General features: G+C 43.4%; 1 protein-coding gene across 3 annotated transcripts in view; it reads left to right on the forward strand.

Annotated features, from left to right (window-relative positions):
• The window catches only part of OTUD5 (OTU deubiquitinase 5), a 44,231-nt gene that overhangs the window by 6,453 nt on the left and 19,603 nt on the right, over positions 1-18,175 (forward strand). The window contains exon 2 of one of the 3 annotated variants that reach the window (XM_033172956.1): positions 3,864-3,950. The exons of 1 other annotated variant lie outside the window; for it this stretch is intronic. In XM_033172956.1, coding sequence (XP_033028847.1) covers positions 3,917-3,950 — 34 coding nt within the window. In that variant the 5' untranslated portion in view covers positions 3,864-3,916. Of the gene's footprint in view, positions 1-3,860; positions 3,951-18,175 lie in introns of all 3 variants that reach the window. One more of the 3 variants, XM_033172955.1, reaches the window with a different exon arrangement.

Consider the following 18,175-nt stretch of genomic DNA (forward strand, 5'->3'; position numbering starts at 1 on the left):
GTTAGCTTTGTTCTGAGAAATCATTCTCAAATTGTGGTTGCTGAGTTTTGCCAGTGTTCCACATAATTGTGAAAGGCAGTCATATATCCTTTAAGCATGGAGTAGGCACATGCCTGGAAACTATAATTGGATATGCAAAGACTCTGAAGTTGGTCAGGTTTATTAGTGTGTTGAAGCAATGTGGGGCTGTTGTTCATCAGAGGAAGTGGGTGATTAATACACACACTTCCAAAACACGGCAGGTAGCTGAAGTGAATCATCCATAGGTGAGGGCTGAGAGCTCAGGAATCTGAAATACTCTAGGCATTCATTCCCAATAGTCCCAGCAGAAAATCAAATACCCATTTTAACTATGAACTCATGCAAAGGAAAAGGTGGGTGAGAAGAGCTTTTTAAAAGAATAGCAAACATGATTTAGCCAGAGTGAAAAACAACCACTGGAAGGAAGGACAGAAAAATGAGAGTTTGTTGTGCTCAGAAAAGCTTTTATGCAAGAGATTTTGGGGCTGAATATGAAGTTCATATTTTCTGTAATCAATGAAAGAAGAGTGTTCCACCTGCTTAGTAAGAAATCGAAGCAGCTGTTGCCTGATTCTGTAAATATGCAGTGCACATAGACCATGGGGTGGGAGGAGTACAAATGCACTGGTCTGGTGTGAATGAGCAGGTGCTGTGAAATTCAGAATGGAGAAGTCTAAAATAGTCCCTGTGCTGGAAAATTTGGGATTGTGTCTCTCTTTCTCCATAGTTCAACATATTTATTATTACTGTGCTGCTAGATTTGGTAGTAGAATGCCTTTCAGGTCTCTAAGATATATACTTGTCTAAATATTCCAAGTAGCAAGAAGTTCATCATTCAGTTTTCTGTGTACACTAGCAGTTGTCTGCAAAAGTTTTGTGAAGGGGTTGTTGTCCTAGACTGGGGAAAAGGTTGTGGTCTGGATTTCCAAGGTCAGAATATCTTCTACAATCCTAAGAATCTGAACTTTCACTGGAAGGAAAAAAAGAAAACCTCATTCAGCCCTCATAGTTGTGAAGAGACAGAGATTTAGTTCTGTTAAATGAAGTTTATTTTCTTTTCTTGTTTTTTAAAAGTATGCTTTAGTTCCTGTAATTGGGGTAATTAAATTTGAAAATTTTCAGCGATTTTCATGGGCATGTAATGGGCATGCTGTATTGCAACCTGTTGAGCTGCATCTTTCATTACCCTGTCTGAAAGTAGCAACATTTCTCTGTGCAGGTTGTGAAATAGCCTATACCAGTATGTCAGAATTCTGAAATGGTTTATTTATTCAATTTTTAAGCCCTATAAATGATCTCAGGGTAGTTTGCATGTGTGTATTTTTAAAACCAATTAAAATATGCTGCTTATGGCTCAACCCAGTTTTCTAGGCAGTAACATAGGTTGTAAACAGTATTAGAAACTTAGATGTATAATCTAGGCACCAAATGGCTCCTTAAACCGGGTTACAGTTGCCAACTACACATTCTGGTCTAGTTGCTATTTTGGGGCCAGATGGCTTGAAAGTTGTATTTTTCAATGCAATTTTTGGTTCCTGAAATTTGTTCTGCTTGTGCAGATATCATGGATAGAATTCTAAGGGATGTGCATCTGAAGAAGTGTGCATGCACACGAAAGCTCATACCAAGAACAAACTTAGTTGTCTCTAAGGTGCTACTGGAAGGAATTTTTTTATTTTTTTGACTAAGGGATGTGCTGTTAGGGTGTTGTGAAAACAGGCAAGATCCAAGGATCCCAGACATGCCCCTCAGATGGAGACATCAGGCACCATCCTAGTGCCAGACTTCTTCACTTGGTCGCAAGTGAAAGATAGCAAGGTACAAAATGCACTGGCACCTGGCAATTATGAACACTGGTTATAAAAGTGTCATTGTGAAAATTTCCAGAGTGGTGGTTGGTATGAAAAACGAGCTAAAGCAGTTGTAGCCCCCCCCCCCCAAGATACAAAAGTGTATTACGGGTACTGGGACAATAGACAGCTTCTATTTATGCAAGACAATGTTGCCCTGAAATTATTTATGAATCGTTTAATAAATCTACTCACTAAGATTTTGCATTGTATAGGTTGTATGGGGTGTTTGTTTGTGTGTGTGGAGTTGGGGGAGGGGGTTAGACCCGGACTGCTAGTGCAGCAGTTAATAGAGTAAGCTATGAGCTTGGACATTTTTAGTTCATAATTAGTCTCATCCACAAAGTCACAAGCAGTCTGAGTCAAAACACTGTCTCCAGCCTCCATTGTAATAAGGTGAAAATGCTTGTCTGCTTTACATTACCTGTCTGTGAAATTCATGGGGAGTTTGTTGTGCTTGAGGCTCTTTTGTTCCCTTGCTCTTTGATTTCTGGATACTGTCAAGTGATCCAGATGACCAAATATTGCCTGCCCTGTACAAAATGTTTGGAAGAGACAGGGTGGGTTTGATTTAAATCAAACTGATTTAAATCACTAGTCAGTAAGGCTCAGGGTGGATTTTTTGATTTAAATCAAATCCACCCTGAAAGAGCATCACAAGCACATGTTCCTTGTCTTTTCCAGAACCCCAAATACCACAGATCTAATGGTGGTTTCCTCACACCAGTTACTCAATTTATGTGTAGAAAATGTGATAATAGGGACAAGGAAGTCTGAGCTTTGCTAAGAAGGGGAACTCTGGAAGAACAGCTTGGCAGCCTAGGGCATGCGTGTCCACTTGTTGCCAGAAGATGGCAGCACAATCATTGAGCCAGAAAACACATGTATACTTTCTTTGGAAGTTCTGACAAGTTCTGAGCTGTTCTAGTGTAAGTTTTTGAAGGGGAGTATTAAGCCTTCTAAGATTCAGTGGTCCACTAGGATGTTTTTCCTGAGCCAGCTCATTGAAATAAGTAGTTCTTGCCCAGCATTCTTGGAGTATTGGTTGTAATGCAGAATTCTAGATTTTCCCTCCTGGCTAAATGCAGCTGCTTGCCTGCTGTTTACCGGTACATACAGTCAGCTCTGACCTAATAGAATGCCAAAAAAGAGAGAAACCAGTTCTGAAAGAGTGCTTTTAATATTTATTACAGCTCAACATATCTTGGGACATAGGTTCCTTTAGGAGTAATCGTAAAACTTACAACTTTTATACTGTAAGGCGAAGTCTTTAAAGCTTTGTAGTGGGTAATTAAATATCTTTAATCTTGATTCAGTAATGAAGCACTTTGCACAAATACTGCTTCCTGTCTGGCACTGTGAGGAAGACCCTCATTGGGATTTTAAATGGATTTTTATTAATTTTCAAAGCAAACAGTAACAAAACTGGGGTGAGATATTAAAATAATGTATTTTCCTTACTCTTGCAGTCGATAGATTTTTGGTGAAGAGCACTGAGATTGGATCATAGCTGGTGGGGCATCTTGAGTATGGAAATGTGGAAGGGGCATTTGTGTAACCAAACATGACGTTGTAATGTCCCTTTAAAACACACAGCATTTGCACATATTATGGACATGTTGCCAAATGTATATTTCTCAGTATGAGAGCCTTGTGCCAAATGAGCTTGCAGAAGTTGCTGGGAATGGGTCCAGTATCATCCCGCATTAGAACTGCCATGGTTGGGTCACTGTTGGAATCCTGTGTGTCTTCATCGATAAGCCCAGGGGCTATAATAATGGCCATCTCTTTTCAGAATCAGCCTCTAGGGGGCACAGTGGAGCCATGCATGGGGGTAACCCTTCTATTCCGGTTGTGGATTTTAAAGGTGGTGCCCCGTGTTTGGGCTGCCATGTGGGGAACTGGAGAAAGAGTAGGTTATGTCACCCTTTCGGTTTGGGGGATGGGGTTGCCGTCTAACTTGCTGACATCTGCCCCTCCTGTCACCAGCAGGAACACAGGTTCGAGAAGGCGCTGAGAGAGAGAAAGGGTTCATCATAAAACAGATGGAAGATGGGGCCTGCTTGTTCCGGGCTGTGGGTAAGTCCTGCCTGCTGACGGGTCTTCCTTTTAGAGATTGGACAGCAGGCGGCACTAGAGCTGAAACAAATCCCCGTCCTCAAAAGTTCTCCTCAAAGCCCTGCAAATGTTAAGATGCATATTTGCAGAATATTGGGTATAGTTTACTCTGACACCAGATACCAGTATTTAGATTTGATCATTGACTTTGCTGTAATATTTAGTACTTGTTGACTAATATTGGGTTGCCTGCAGTGGGAGGACAAATCTCAGTGCCCAGTAGGCATAAATAAGATGATCAGACATGGGGACCCATTGGCACCTTCATTGCTGAATATGGCAGGAAACAGTGCTCTGCCTCCCAAGGATGCTACCATTTGTTTGACCTGGTTGCTGCTTCCCTTTACACTCCTTTTCCCTGCTTCATTTTTTTCCATCTCAGTTTACGGTATTTTCAGACTGAGCAGGAGGTCTTCTACTAGCCAGAGGCAGGAAGTGGAACTGGGACCCAAGAATGCACCAGTGAGGGCAGAGTTAATGGTGTCATTATAATTTTTTCCTTGCACGCTCCTTTTTGTGCTGTCTCATGAGTACTGGGCAAAGAGGAGAAATGAGCTCTCTTATCACTGCATGCATAGCACAACAAAGGGTGTTGCCCATTAGTGAAAATAAAAGTAGGGTTGTAGCAAGCTAAGTTACAGTCAGAGTTGACCCATTGGGGAATCTACCATTACGCAAGCAGACTTCCACTTGCACAGTTGAGCTTCTCCCTGATGTGCCTGCAGAGTCTGTTCCAGGAGGTTCCCCAACCCCTTAGAGCTGATTTTGTGTGTGAACATAGGACTGGAGGGGAGAAGAGAGCCGGCTGGAGGCTCTTTGTACTAGTGGAAGTCTGTTCTGCTTGTGCATCAACAGCATTGGATTCACTCCATTAAAATTTATGGTCTTGATTAATTTTACATCCACTGATTTCAGTGGGTCTACTCTTGAGTATGACTTAGTTGGATGCAACCTGTTGTAATGGTCATAAGGTACAAAACTGAATATATTACTGAAATAGTTGTGCCAGTGCCTTCTGAGTTGAAGCTCACTCTTCCATCAGCAAAAAAACAAACAAACAGAATTTTGGAAGCAGTAAGCTGAAATAAAGTATCACCAATTAAAGCAGCCTTTCTCAAGTTGGTGCCCTCCAGATGTTTGGTTTGCACCTCCCACCATCCTTGGGTGTAGGGCTGAGTGATATCTGGTTTTCAGCATTGTGATATATCACCAGCTAAACATTGTAACATACAGTATCAAATATCACAATGTTTGAATTAAGGATGGAGCTATGTAGAGGCATTGGCTGGCTTCATTGTTTTTCCCACATTGTGATTTTTGCATACACACACGCGCGCGCATACACACACACACACACACACACACCATGATTTGTGATATATTGCCAGGTCAAAAATTATGAAACTGATACCATGATCGAGACTTCAAACTGGTTTTGGACGATATAGCATATATAACCCAGCCCTACTTGACAGTTAGCCACAGCATCTAGAAGGAACCAGGTTGGGGAAGGCTCATTTAAAACATGACCCCTTGGTCTACGTCTCCACTTGAGAGCTTTCCCGTTCCCTCTGATCCTGCCTATCTGATTGTCCTACCGCTCTCTCAAACTCAGTATGTTCAAAACTCAGCTTCTCAACTTTCTTCCCAGGCTATCCTCTCATTGATTGTTCTTTATCCCTTGATCCTGTTGATTTGGCAAGAAGCATTAGCTTACTCCATGTACATTTGCTACCCCATATTGAATCTGTCATCCAACCTTATCAGTTTTGCCTGGGCGGCATTGTGAAAATTATACTCTTCTCGATCTCCACCCTCTTGACTAAAGCTCTAGTTCATTCTCCGGTCACCTTCCTTATTGGCGCTTGCAACTTTGCTCTCTCTGGCCTTCCTGTGTCTTAACTTATTCCTCTTGCCTCTGTCCAGATTTCTGCTGCCAAAATAATTCACCACTCTTGTTGGACAATATGCTCTTTTCCATAACCTCCTGTCTCCCACAATTGCCTGAAGGCCTCCTGCTCCTTTCAGCAAAGCTACTCCTTTTCCTTTGTTGTTCCTTGTGTCTGGAACACCGTCACAAAGTACCTTCCTTTTGCAGGTCTCTCCTGAAAGTCCACCTTTTCTAACCTTTAGAGTGGGATTCACCTAATGAGCCTCATCAGCAAAAGCCCTGAACAAGGGCTTCTGTTTGTGCAATGGGGCTTTCTTCCCTCTTCTCCCTCCTCAACCCCTGAAATTGGCTTGGGGGTGTGTCAGGAGTACCGCCAGAACAGTGTGAGTTCAGAGGAGAGGGGAAGTATTCCATCTGACAAGCTGCAATACTTGCACAGAGGAATATTTGGAAGAGAGCATTGAATTCTACCTTAATCCTCACCCCTTCAGAAACTAACCCTAAGTACATGCAACAGCATTATATGCCATATTTTTCAATGTTAAGATGCCCCTGTATATAAGACGACCCCTATTTTTTTGAACCCCAAATTAAGAAATCAATATTTTAAACTTCAAACAGAACAACTTTGATATTTTCTTAAATATTTAAAGCACTGGTTTATTTAGTACCGTATATTTAAACATCAAGGGACGTGGGTGGCGCTGTGGTCTAAACCACAGAGCCTAGGGCTTGCCGATCAGACGTTCGGCGGTTCGAATCCCCACAACGGGGTGAGCTCCCATTGTTCAGTCTCTGCTCCTGCCCACCTAGCAGTTCGAAAGCATGTCAAAGTGCAAGTAGATAAATAGGTACCGCTCCAGTGGGAAGGTAAACGGCGTTTCCGTGCGCTGCTCTGGTTCGCCAGAAGCAGCTTTGTCATGCTGGCCACATGACCGGAAGCTGTCTGGGCAAACGCCAGCTCCCTCGGCTTATAGAGCGAGATGAGTGCCGCAACCCCAGAGTCGTCCGTGACTGGACCTAATGGTCAGGGGTACCTTTACCTATTTAAACATCAGCAGCAGTCAGGGAAGTTGGGCAAAGTTGTTGAGGTTTTTTTGGGTGATCACAAGCTCTCACCCACCCACCCCTGATCCGCCACACCAAGCCCAGGCCGTCTGGGCCACTCACGCCATAACTCAACCTGAGCCCGAGCCATTCATGCCAGAACCTGGGCCCAGACCGCCCTAACCCCTGTGCATTAATCATCCCTGTACAGGTAACTCGGGTTACATACGCTTCGGGTTACATACTCCACTAAACCCAGAAATAACGCTTCAGGTTAAGAACAGAAATTGTGCTCTGGCAGTGCAGCGGCAGCGGGAGGTCCCATTAGCTAAAGTGGTGCTTCGAGTTCAGAACAGTTTCAGGTTAAGAACGGACGTCTGGAATGAATTAAGTACGTAACCAGAGGTACCACTGTAAAGACAAACCCCATTTTTTGACTTAAAAAAATTAGCATAAACATTGTCTTATACAGTACATGGAAAAATACGGTACATTCTTCTGCTAACAGCTTTGTTCTTGTCATCTTTCTTTTTGGTCTCTCCATCCCTGCACTTGAAATGTAAACAATAAGCTCATCCAGGCAGCAGTGTGTCGCTTGGTCCGTGTTACTCTATAAATGGTCATATACCTAGATAGTATGTTGTTTACAAAAAAGGGATTAATGAATCTCCTATTCTTAAGACAAATCTGAAATGGTTTCTGAAGCAGCCCTCTTGGAATACATAGCACAGCTCTTGTAGAAATTTGAAATTTCTATTCTGGGGACTCCTCTTGTGTGGAGAGGAAACATTTCAGTGTCTTCCCCGCAGCTGACATGCACTTTCGAGAAAAGACGCTGACCCAGCCTCTCTTACAAGAAGTAGACTCCAGAAGACATTTCCTGCTAGATAGCAGTGGTGAGGGCTCTGACCACTTTGCAGCTCATGGATCTGAGTTTTCTCAGTAAAACCTCATCTGTACCTAGAAGAGGTTGTGCCTGCCTCCATGAAGAGCAAGGAGAAATATGTCAAGTAATTGGAGCCCTTCTCCTTACATTTTTCAAAAAAATATAGCACCATTAGTGTATTGATGGTTTATGGAAAATAATAATAATAATAATAATAATAATAATATAATAATAATAATAATAATATGTTCATAACCTCTAGGGCATCATGTGGGGGAAGAAGACTGCTTTATAGGGAGAGGGATCCCAAAGCTGGGGAGCAACTAGCAAGAATGTTTCACTCCATGCCACCCTCCTAATGGTATTGTGTATGAAGCATGTGGGCAGGGATTGTGGGAGTTGTAGTCCAAAACATCTGGAGGGCTGCAGGTTAGCCACCCCAGGTTAGAAAATTCAGATTTAACAGATGCTGCCGCAACAGGTGCTCGGGAGCACTTGTCAGTTGTCATGTTCCACACCAGTTGCACCCTTCAGGCACTTGACATATGTTTGTATATTATAGCCGTAGTGTTGGAAGGGGGTCAACTGGCCATTAATTCAGTGCTGTGCCGCAAAACGGGACCAGGGCACCCATTCACCTACCTGCTTTCTACTATCAAGCCATTGGTTTGGTTTGCATTGGCCAGCATTGCCTACTCTGTCAATCATCTCCCAGAGTCTCAAGCTGAGGTCTTCCTGCTACCTGACTTCCTTTATAATTGGAGATGCTACAGATTGAACCTGGAACCTCTCCATTCAGAGTATGCACTCTGCCCTAGAGCTATGGATTATCCCCCAAAGGAGACAGGCGGCAAAACAAAAAACCCAAACAACTCCAGGTGATTTGTGCAAGTGAGCCAAGTTGGGTATTGCAAAAGAAGGGTCAACACCCCCTCCCAGCTATTACCAGTGTGACGGAGGGGGAGCTAATTCCTACTTGGTCATAAGGGCAGTCAGACTTCAAACATTAATAATACCCATTCAGAAAACACCTAAAGGCAGCCCTGTTTAGGGAAGTTTTTAATTTGTGACTCTGTATTGTATTTTAATATTTGTTGGAGGCCGCCCAGAGTGGCTGGGGAGACCCGGCCAGATGGGCGGGGTATAAATAATAAATTATTATTATTATATATTATTATTATTATTATTATTATTACCCATTTACTGAGTGCTCTGTGGATACTATAGCACTACTTCATTTCCCATAAGTTTGTCCTACTGTGCTAGGGGATGTGGGTGGCACTGTGGTCTAAACCACTGAGCTCTTGGGCTTGCCGATCGTAAGGTTGGCAGCTAAAATCTGTGCAACGGGGTGAGCTTCTGTTGCTCTGTTCCAGCTCCTGCTAACCTAGCAGTTTGAAAGCACACCAACGCAAGTAGATAAGTAGGTACTGCTGCGTCGGGAAGGTAAACAGTGTTTCTGTGCACTCTGGCTCTTGTCACGGTGCTCCAGAAGTGGTTTAGTCGTGCTGGCCACATGACCCGGAAAAGCCGTCTGTGGACAAACGCCAACTCCCTCGGCCAGAAAGTGGAGATGAGTGCCACACCCAGTATTTGAATTTGACTGGACTTAACCATCCAGGGGTCCTTTCCCTTTTTACCCACTGTGCTACTGTAATGTGTAAAACAGGAATGAAAAGCCTATGGCCCTCCAGATTTGTGGGACTCCCAACTCCCATTGGCATCAACTGACAAGGCCAGTGGTTAGGAATGCTGGAAAGAGGGTGCACTGTCCAAACCTCCATCTTCCCTACAATTCCAGATCCAAACAAAAAAATCCAGGAATGGTTGTGCAGGTCACGACCACATATTCATCACCCAGCCGGCATTGGAGAACACAGTGGGAACATTGAAATCCTGTGTAATGGACCCCTCCCACATTGACTACAGCACTGCAGATGAACTTGTGAAACCTCCTCTGCTACTCACATGAGGTCTAAAGGGAGCTTGAGTCATCTTGAAACCAAAACATTTTTATTTTTTTTTAATGTATTCTGTTGATTTTCAAATTGAAACTGAAGCATTCTTAACATTTGTGAAAGAAGAAGCAAAGACATTTCAAGAAACATAAAGGTCATAACTGCCTATCTCACAATGAAGTAGGGAGTCCACATGGGAAAGATTTGCATCCAAAAAGTATTCCTAGGGAGCTTGCTGATTAGGGGCTGGATTGAACTTTGAGAGAACCCCCAGAACCGCATGAAGGTGGAGGAGAGGGGATATCACTACTTTGAATTCTTCCCTTACAAATCTTCCTGTTACAGGTGAAATAGTTTATATTTGTGCATTCAGGTTTTCAGTTGCTGCTGCTGCTGCTGTTTTGTAAATTAAAACTTACGGATGTTTGCAGTTCTTCCTTTCGCGATGTCTTCCTGCACCTTAAGTGGGGTGGGGTGTCTCAGCACAGCTGTTCTGGGTTTGCCCCCACCAAAGATGGTGGATTTTCACTTGGTGGAAATATGAAGCATCTTTTCCTCCAGAAACAACAGCTAAACTTGCAGTAAATTATTATCTTTGCACCAAAGTTTGGGAGTCCAGAAAACCACCCGAGTTTGGTCACTGAAGTAAATCATGCTATTGTGGGTATTGTTGCTGAATATGCTTGGATTGTTCTGGTATCTCCTGTGCTGCCTGTACTGTATAGCCTTTAGGGGAGATGAAGGTTTGCACAACACATCTCATCTATACCCCACCACACTTGTGCTTCATGGCAAGTAGCTTTTGAAAAAGGCAGGAGTTTTAAAAGAAGCTTGTGAATGGAACATGAGAGATTAGGGAATTGTCAGGAATAGCACAGGCCATTTTGTGTGAGCCTAAGGAGCTCTAACTTTTAAACTCCTGGCTAGTTTGTTTCTACTTCAGACTTTCTTCTAATTTTCTTGCAGGATTTGCTTTCTAAGTAGATAGTTATGCTCAGCTATGCCCTGCAGGGGTCAGCATAAGTTTTGCGGTTTACCTTCCACCTCCAGCTGCCGATAGAGAACACCCCATTTCTTTGGCATAGAAACCTTGTGTCAACACACCCTGCTTTACTGACTCAGCAGGCCACAGCTCTTGGAGAAAACATGACTCTGCAAATTGTCCTGTGACACAGCATTTTTAAGAGAAATAGAGCTGTGTATAAATGGCCTGGAGCTGGCTTGAAGTCCACTGACTTTTGAGAGTATTGTATGTGTGCAAGGAGTGAGTGTTGGTGGTGGGAGAGCTGTGCAAAAAATGACAAAAAGAATGTGTACACACCCATAAATCCCATAAAGGTGTAAATGAGCTTGGTGTTTGCCATGCTTCATCACACTTAATTTGCAGTGAAGCCAGTGGGGTTTTGCTGCAGTTGATTTAGCAATATCCATAGAATCACAGTGCTGGAATAGATCTGAAAGTAATCAAAGTCCGATGTCTTCACCAAAGCAGATTAATCCATGTGTGTCAATACTGCTGATTATTTCCCATCCCATCTGCCACATGGTTTAAATTGTTTTTAATGCTGTATTTTAGAATTTTGTAACCTGCCCTGGGGGCTTCTGGTAAAGGACAGGTAATATGATGGTGATTATTATTTACACACAACCCATCACATCTAGATGAAGCAGAGCCCATGCCAGAACATAGAACATCATAAAAGCCTTGGTACATCACACTGAAGGCCCCTCTAATCCAGCATGCTGTTATCACAGTGATCGACAAGATGCCACTGGGAAGTCCACAAACCAGACATGAGCACAATAAGACCCTTTTGGCTTGTGCTGTTCAGCAACCTTCAAGTGCCTTCCCAATAAGGACACGGGAATGTTGATATATCAAGAAAATAATTTATCTTTCTTCCTTCTTCACAAAATTCATAATTTTACAAAGCCTTTGTCATTCATTGACTTTTGTAAACTTAAATAGCTCTTAAGCCTTTCTTCATAGGAAAGTTTGCCACCGCCTTCTCTCAATGATTTTAGTTGTCATTTTCTGTTACCTCTGTGGTGAGTGATGTCTTGTAAGTGGTGTAACCAGAGGATTGCAGTGTGCCAAATGAGGGCATATATAGGATTTTTTAATTAATAACTTGGCATTTGTTGTTTAAACTTCCCATCTTTTTGTAATAATTCTCAATAGTAATCTTCCTTTTTCATTGCTTTACATACAGTGCTAATGTCAAGCAAGTTTTCCACCATCACCATAATTTTTTCCTGGATAGTCACAGCATAATAATGATAAATCGTTCCGATCCCAAACATGGGGAGTTGTTACACTCTTGCCCTAAACCAATTTAGGATGGGGGACGGGGTGTGAGGGACCTGCCATCTACTTGTCTTACTAAAGCCATCAGGCTTTCTCCCACCTGGCCATGTGCGAGTAGTTATTTTCTTCAGCCATTCTTGCTGTCCTTCCTTCTACTTGGTCTGATTTGAATGAATGAATGAATTTGTGAGTCAAAGTGACCAATACTGGATGCTATTGCAAAAACCAGTGTGTTGCATAAACTATAATTAAATATTACCTTATATTTACCAGGGAAACTTTGCCTAGTGTACATGAGAATTGTGTTTGCAGCTACCCCACTGCTGCAGCTCTTCCTTGTCTTATGAATTAAAGGTCCTGTAATGTCTGTCCTCCTTTTTTTGTCCCCAGACAAAATACTTGCCCTTAGTCCCTTCTGTCGCCTTGCACTTGGTCCTACTGAACTTTGTTTCCTTAATTGTAGTGCTTGAGGTATCCTGTTCATTCTACATAATTTCCAAATCTGTATTTGCATCAGTAATGCTTCCTTGTTTACCTCTTCCTATTTCCAAAGGTTACCACGAAATACTGAATAAAGAATGGTCTGCTTTGCATGTAATTCTGAGCTTAATCATGACTTAGTGTGGATGAGCAAATATGATGGTGCACAGTGAGAAAAGCCTTTGCCACTTCACTTCTCCACTACTACTGTGCTACTGTGAACTAAGCCATGGCTTCGATTTAGTATTGCCTCTGAACCTGGGCTCATGGGTTGCCTCATTCCAAAGAAGCCATGGGCGGGATTCATCTAAGTTATTGCATGCACAGAACGAGATCTGCCTGAGCAATGGGACTTCTCCCCCATACCCCCCTAAAACTATTCAGGGTGGTAGAACCCCCTAGAACAGGTTTAGGGGGCATGGAGGAGGATAGGAGGGAATTCCAGTTGTGCAAGTGGACCTCATTCTCTCCAAACATGCCCCATGAGCTGAAGCCCAGGTTTGTTCTTGTCTTACTGTCCTAGTGGTTTGTTTGGGGAAGATAAGCCATACACCCATTTTTGGACTGTGGCTTGGCTCCTGGTAACTCAGTAGCAGCAGAAGAAGAGCCAGGTGTGTTGTGATTTCTCACTGTGTACCAGTACATTCACAGTCACTCGTTCACATTAAGCTGAGCACTAGGCTAAACCACTGAGCCCTAGGACTTGCCAATCAGAAGGTCGGCGGTTCGAATCCCCGCAACAGGGTGAGCTCCCGTTGCTCGGTCCCTGCTCCTGCCAACCTAGCAGTTCGAAAGCACATCAAAGTGCAAGTAGATAAATAGGTACCACTCTGGCTGGAAGGTAAACGGCGTTTCCATGCGCTGCTCTGGTTCACCAGAAGCGGCTTAGTCATGCTGGCCACATGACCCGGAAGCTGTACGCCAGATCCCTCGGCCAATAAAGCAAGATGAGCACCACAACCCCAGAGTCGTCCGTGACTGGACCTAACGGTCAGGGGTCCCTTTACCTTTACCTAGGCAGCTATTCTCCACTGTACAAGTTTCACCTTGGGGGTGAAACTTGCTGACTTGTTGGACTCAACTGTATTGCGCCAATACAGTTTGCACAAAGATGGCATCCTGTACCATCTGGTAACTGTATGGGGATAGCTATATTTTTGGTCCTGCAGTTCTATCAATGGATCATGCAAGGATGAAATGTAATATATTGGATGAGACTTGAGCCTGCAGAGAACCTGCAATTTTCATTTATTTATTTGTAAGGAAGCTTTTTGTGTCTTGTGTAGTACCTCAGCCCACAAAATTAGTATTGTAAACTCCGCAAAAAATAGTATTGTCTTGGACTCCACATAATTAGTATTGTAAAAGAATAGCCTTTCATGGTCCCCTGTCCCACCTTAGTATCGTGTGTGGTTGGATCTTCACAGTGCTAGGACAGGAGGGTTCAAAATTCTAGGAAGCCTCTGGGTCCATTTGGTTTTCTGCCCCCACCAGATAAGTGTTATCTGTTTTGTGTTACTAGCCACTATATTTTGGAGTCTGTACTCTTGCCAATGCCCATACTCTCAGTTCTGGTTTCCCTCAACTTTGCTTTCCCCTCACTCTTGGCCTTCCCACTGTGTCCCATGTAATTCTGCTTTGGATGTGTTAGGAATTAACCTGGATGTGGAGTTTAGGACTTTGTTCTGAAAACCCTGGTGGATAGCTTAGGTCAGTGTGTTCACTACTTCTCCCTTTCTTATCTGTCCATTCTGCTCATCTGGGCAGAGCCTGTTTACTCCTCATGTGCTCTGTACTGTTCGTATTCAACATATCATCAGCATACACTAACAAAGATTCTGGATTCTGACGCTGTAGTTGGCTTTCTGAGAATCTTGGGACTCAGCTACATTCGTAAAGATAAAGCCCTTGGTACGCATTATAACACTGTGACAAGCAGATGGCGCTGTGGGTCCCATTTATCACCAATGGGATTTCCCTGTACGAAGTTTACAACACATTTAACTAAGTCGCTTCTTTGATCTGGCCTTGGTTTTCTTTTTCTGGCATGCTTCGTCCTTAGGCATTCAGTGAAATCTTGAATATGTACTTAACAGTGTCTGTTTGAAAACATGGCAACCCAAATGGGTTTTTGACACTGCTTCAGAACTGGGGACTTCTGTGCTCCTATAACTATTTTGCACATCATGTTTTTGAGGTGTATACCTGTATGTCTTGGGAAACCTCTGATTTAGAAGCAGAATCAAGAATAAATGAAATGCAAATCTGTACATGTCTACTTGAGCACAATGAGATTCTTCTCATGTAAGAGTGCATAGGATTGCGGCCTAAGTTTTTTTAAGTGTACTTTTTAGAGTATGACGATCATAGATACCAACACTATCACTGGGGAGTCATGATGGGCTGCAGTTCATTGTCCTTGTGTATTCATCGCACACACACATATATACAGTGCTTTTTTAAGGAAAATAAGGCACCATGTTCAGAGTAGTTACAGTAAGTGCCACACTTTTAATATTTGTGGGACAAAAGGTGCCAGTAGTGAGTACCCTTGAGTTCCCCAGAAAAAAACTGTGTGCATGTGCACACACACAAAAAATACTGAGTGGTTTATAAATGTTCTTTTAAAAAATAATTCAGTTTTGGCTCCATGCAGTGCATGGAATGGTCCCAAGATGGATCCCTGAGCCCCATACTTCCTACAATCTCTTCTCAATCTTATTTATTTTATAAAGCAAATAATATCCTGCTTAAAGGGTCCTCAGATCATCTCACAATATAACAACAGAGCCTTCTACATTTGGCATTCAGGTCTCCCTTAGGACGGACAATTGGAAAGCCAGCACCACCAGTGTTATGCTAGAAGTATTCTTGAGGCTCCAGCTGGAAACAAGTAACAGGATGGGACATGCCATCATATTCTTGCATCCATCCATTGCTACGGTACAAAGTGTTCTCATTTAACTTGACTGTTTCCATTGACAGTTTTGCCGTCACTTCCACCCTTCTATTGCGCTCGTTTTTTTTTTCCTTTTTAAAGGAACAACCACCAGAGGCACAGTCTTCACAACAGGCTCTGTGGTTTCTCTTGTCCTTTCTTTGGAAATGAGATTAAATGAAAAGAGGAAGTTGATGTGCTGGCACAGAACCGAGAGCTGGGGAGATCTAGGTTCTAGTGTGATTTAAGAGAGTGATCTCTGAAGCCTCACCCCCATTGTGGATTCGCTATGGCCATTTATTTAGGGTATTTATATGCCACTTTTCAAGCAGACCCCCCCCAAGTGGTTTTCATAAGAATACGCCAGTAAGCTTTGGGTGGTATGCCATGCTCGTACTATTCATTGAAGTTAATGGACACAAGTTCATTGATTTCAGCGCATCTAATCTAAGTAGGAGTTGGCTGACTACAGCTCACTGGTTTTTTGGTTCTTTTAAGTTGCACTAAAATGGGGGGGGGACATTATGTTTCTTTAGACAAAGCTGTAATCATAAGATGGTTCTATAGAAGCCCTGGGGTGAGAGAGGAGGGAGGTGAGTCCCACTGGGAGGTGAACACCAGGCCATTTCCTTCCCTTCCTACTCCCCCCAAAGCAGGATGGCCCTCCCAGAAGGAGGGACCACCACTGACAGCTGAAGGGTAGCAAGCTGTTTCTCTTCTGCTCTCCTAATGGCAAGGTGGTCCTTCAGATGGTTGACACTGTTGAGGGAGATCATCTAATGCTCTTGTGTCTGTTCCACTCGCACAAGAGACTTCTGCTTGCAGAATGAAACTTTCCCCTCCTCCCCCCCCCACTGTATACCTCAGTCAACCCTAGAGGATTGGGGGACCCTTCAGATCAGATTTTTGTTGGCACACAGGAGGAGGAGGGAGAGGAGAAGTCCTGTTGCGCGAATTGAGTTCCACTGGCAGAGCATTGATTGCAATTCTTTGTGTTTGTGGCAAAGTAACAAAATTGTGATGGTTCCTTAGACACACTTCCCTCCCCCCACCTCCAGTCTGTGTAATATGGGGGCAGTAAGTGTCTTACTTACACACAGCGGGTGGCGCTGTGGTCTAAACCACTGAGCCTAGGGCTTGCAGATCAGAAGGTCGGCGGTTTGAATCCTCGTGATGGGGTGAGCTCCCGTTGTTCGGTCCCAGCTCCTGCCCACCTAGCAGTTCAAAAGCACGTCAAGTGCAAGTAGATAAATAGGTACCGCTCCGGCCACATGACCCAGAAGCTGTCTGCGGACAAGCACCGGCCCCCTCAGCCTATAGAGCGAGATGAGCGCTGCAACCCCAGAGTCATCTGCAACTGGACCTAATGGTCAGGGGTCCCTTTACCTTTACCTTTAAGTGTCTTTATCTCACAGGACTGCTGTGGGGTTTACCGAGGTAAAGTATGAAGAGCCATCATATTAAATATGTGGAACAAGTTTAGTAGCTTGTCTGAAACAAGTGTTGGGATACACTGAGGGCAGAAAACTTACTCTGGACTTAAAGAAAACGTTTATAGCCGAGGAGCTGTTTCAGGATAAGAGTATCAGTGGCTACTCGTCATGATGGCCATATTCTGCCTCCAGGTTCAGACTGGTCACTGAATACCAGTCGCAGGGGAACAACAGCAGGAGAGGAGGACTATTTGCCCTCCTGTCCTGCTTGCAGATTTCCCAGAGGCATCTGGCAGACCACTGTGAAAAATGGAATGCTAAACTCTATAGGCTCTTGCTGCGATCCAGCAGGGCTCTTTCAGTGAATCTGCAAAATCTCTCATACTTGGTTGCCATGAGTGTGTGATGCCAGGCTCTGCTAGCAGGCTTTCCTTGTCCTGTTACTGCCTTTGTCTGATTCTCCATCACATGCTGCCTGGCATGTATCCCGACCCATGTTCCTTTGGTGGGGTTTATGCAAGGAACAGAGGAGCTGCAAGGTTACTGCTTGGGCTTGGCCAAATTTATGCTTTCAAAACAGATGAGGTATGTATTAGTTATATATTCCTCATGGGAATTCCAAACAAAAATGCAGCCAACATTGCCCATGTACCCAAAAACATAACTCAGCTGCTTAGTCAATTCAACGGTCTACACAACTTTAAAAGGTTGAAAGGTTGATTCCAGAGCAGGGAATCAACTTGTATGTGTGCTTTGGAGTTGGTGTTGTGTTGTGTTGTAATCAACTTGTATGTGTGCTTTGAAGTTGGGTTGTTGTTGTTGTTGTTGTTGTTGTTACTGTTACTTATTACATTTGCTATTTGCTTTATCTTGTCCAACCCAAAGTGACTTACACTGCTGAGTTCAGTGTAAGCAAGCAGAGGATCAAGCTGCACAGCAATGATGCTGTAAATAATGCTAGTCAGTAGCACCAACATCATTGTTAGTAAAAGCTCACCTGTATCTTTACCCAGATTCTTGTAGTGGGGCGGAAGACCACCTGTTCACATTATGCTGTGCCAATTGAGGAGTGTGATTGCTCCCCAATCTTAGTTGCAACTTAGTCCACTGCTTACCAGAGCATAGCTGTCAACTTTTCCCTTTTTTAAAGGGAAATTCCCTTATTCCGAATAGGATTCCTCACAAGAAAAGGCAAAAGTTGACAGCTATGTACCAGAATGTTCTGCCCTACCCTTCCAGAGTTGC

This window comes from Lacerta agilis, chromosome 16, assembly GCF_009819535.1.
Source record: "Lacerta agilis isolate rLacAgi1 chromosome 16, rLacAgi1.pri, whole genome shotgun sequence".
In the NCBI taxonomy this organism is placed as follows: Eukaryota; Metazoa; Chordata; class Lepidosauria; order Squamata; family Lacertidae; genus Lacerta; species Lacerta agilis.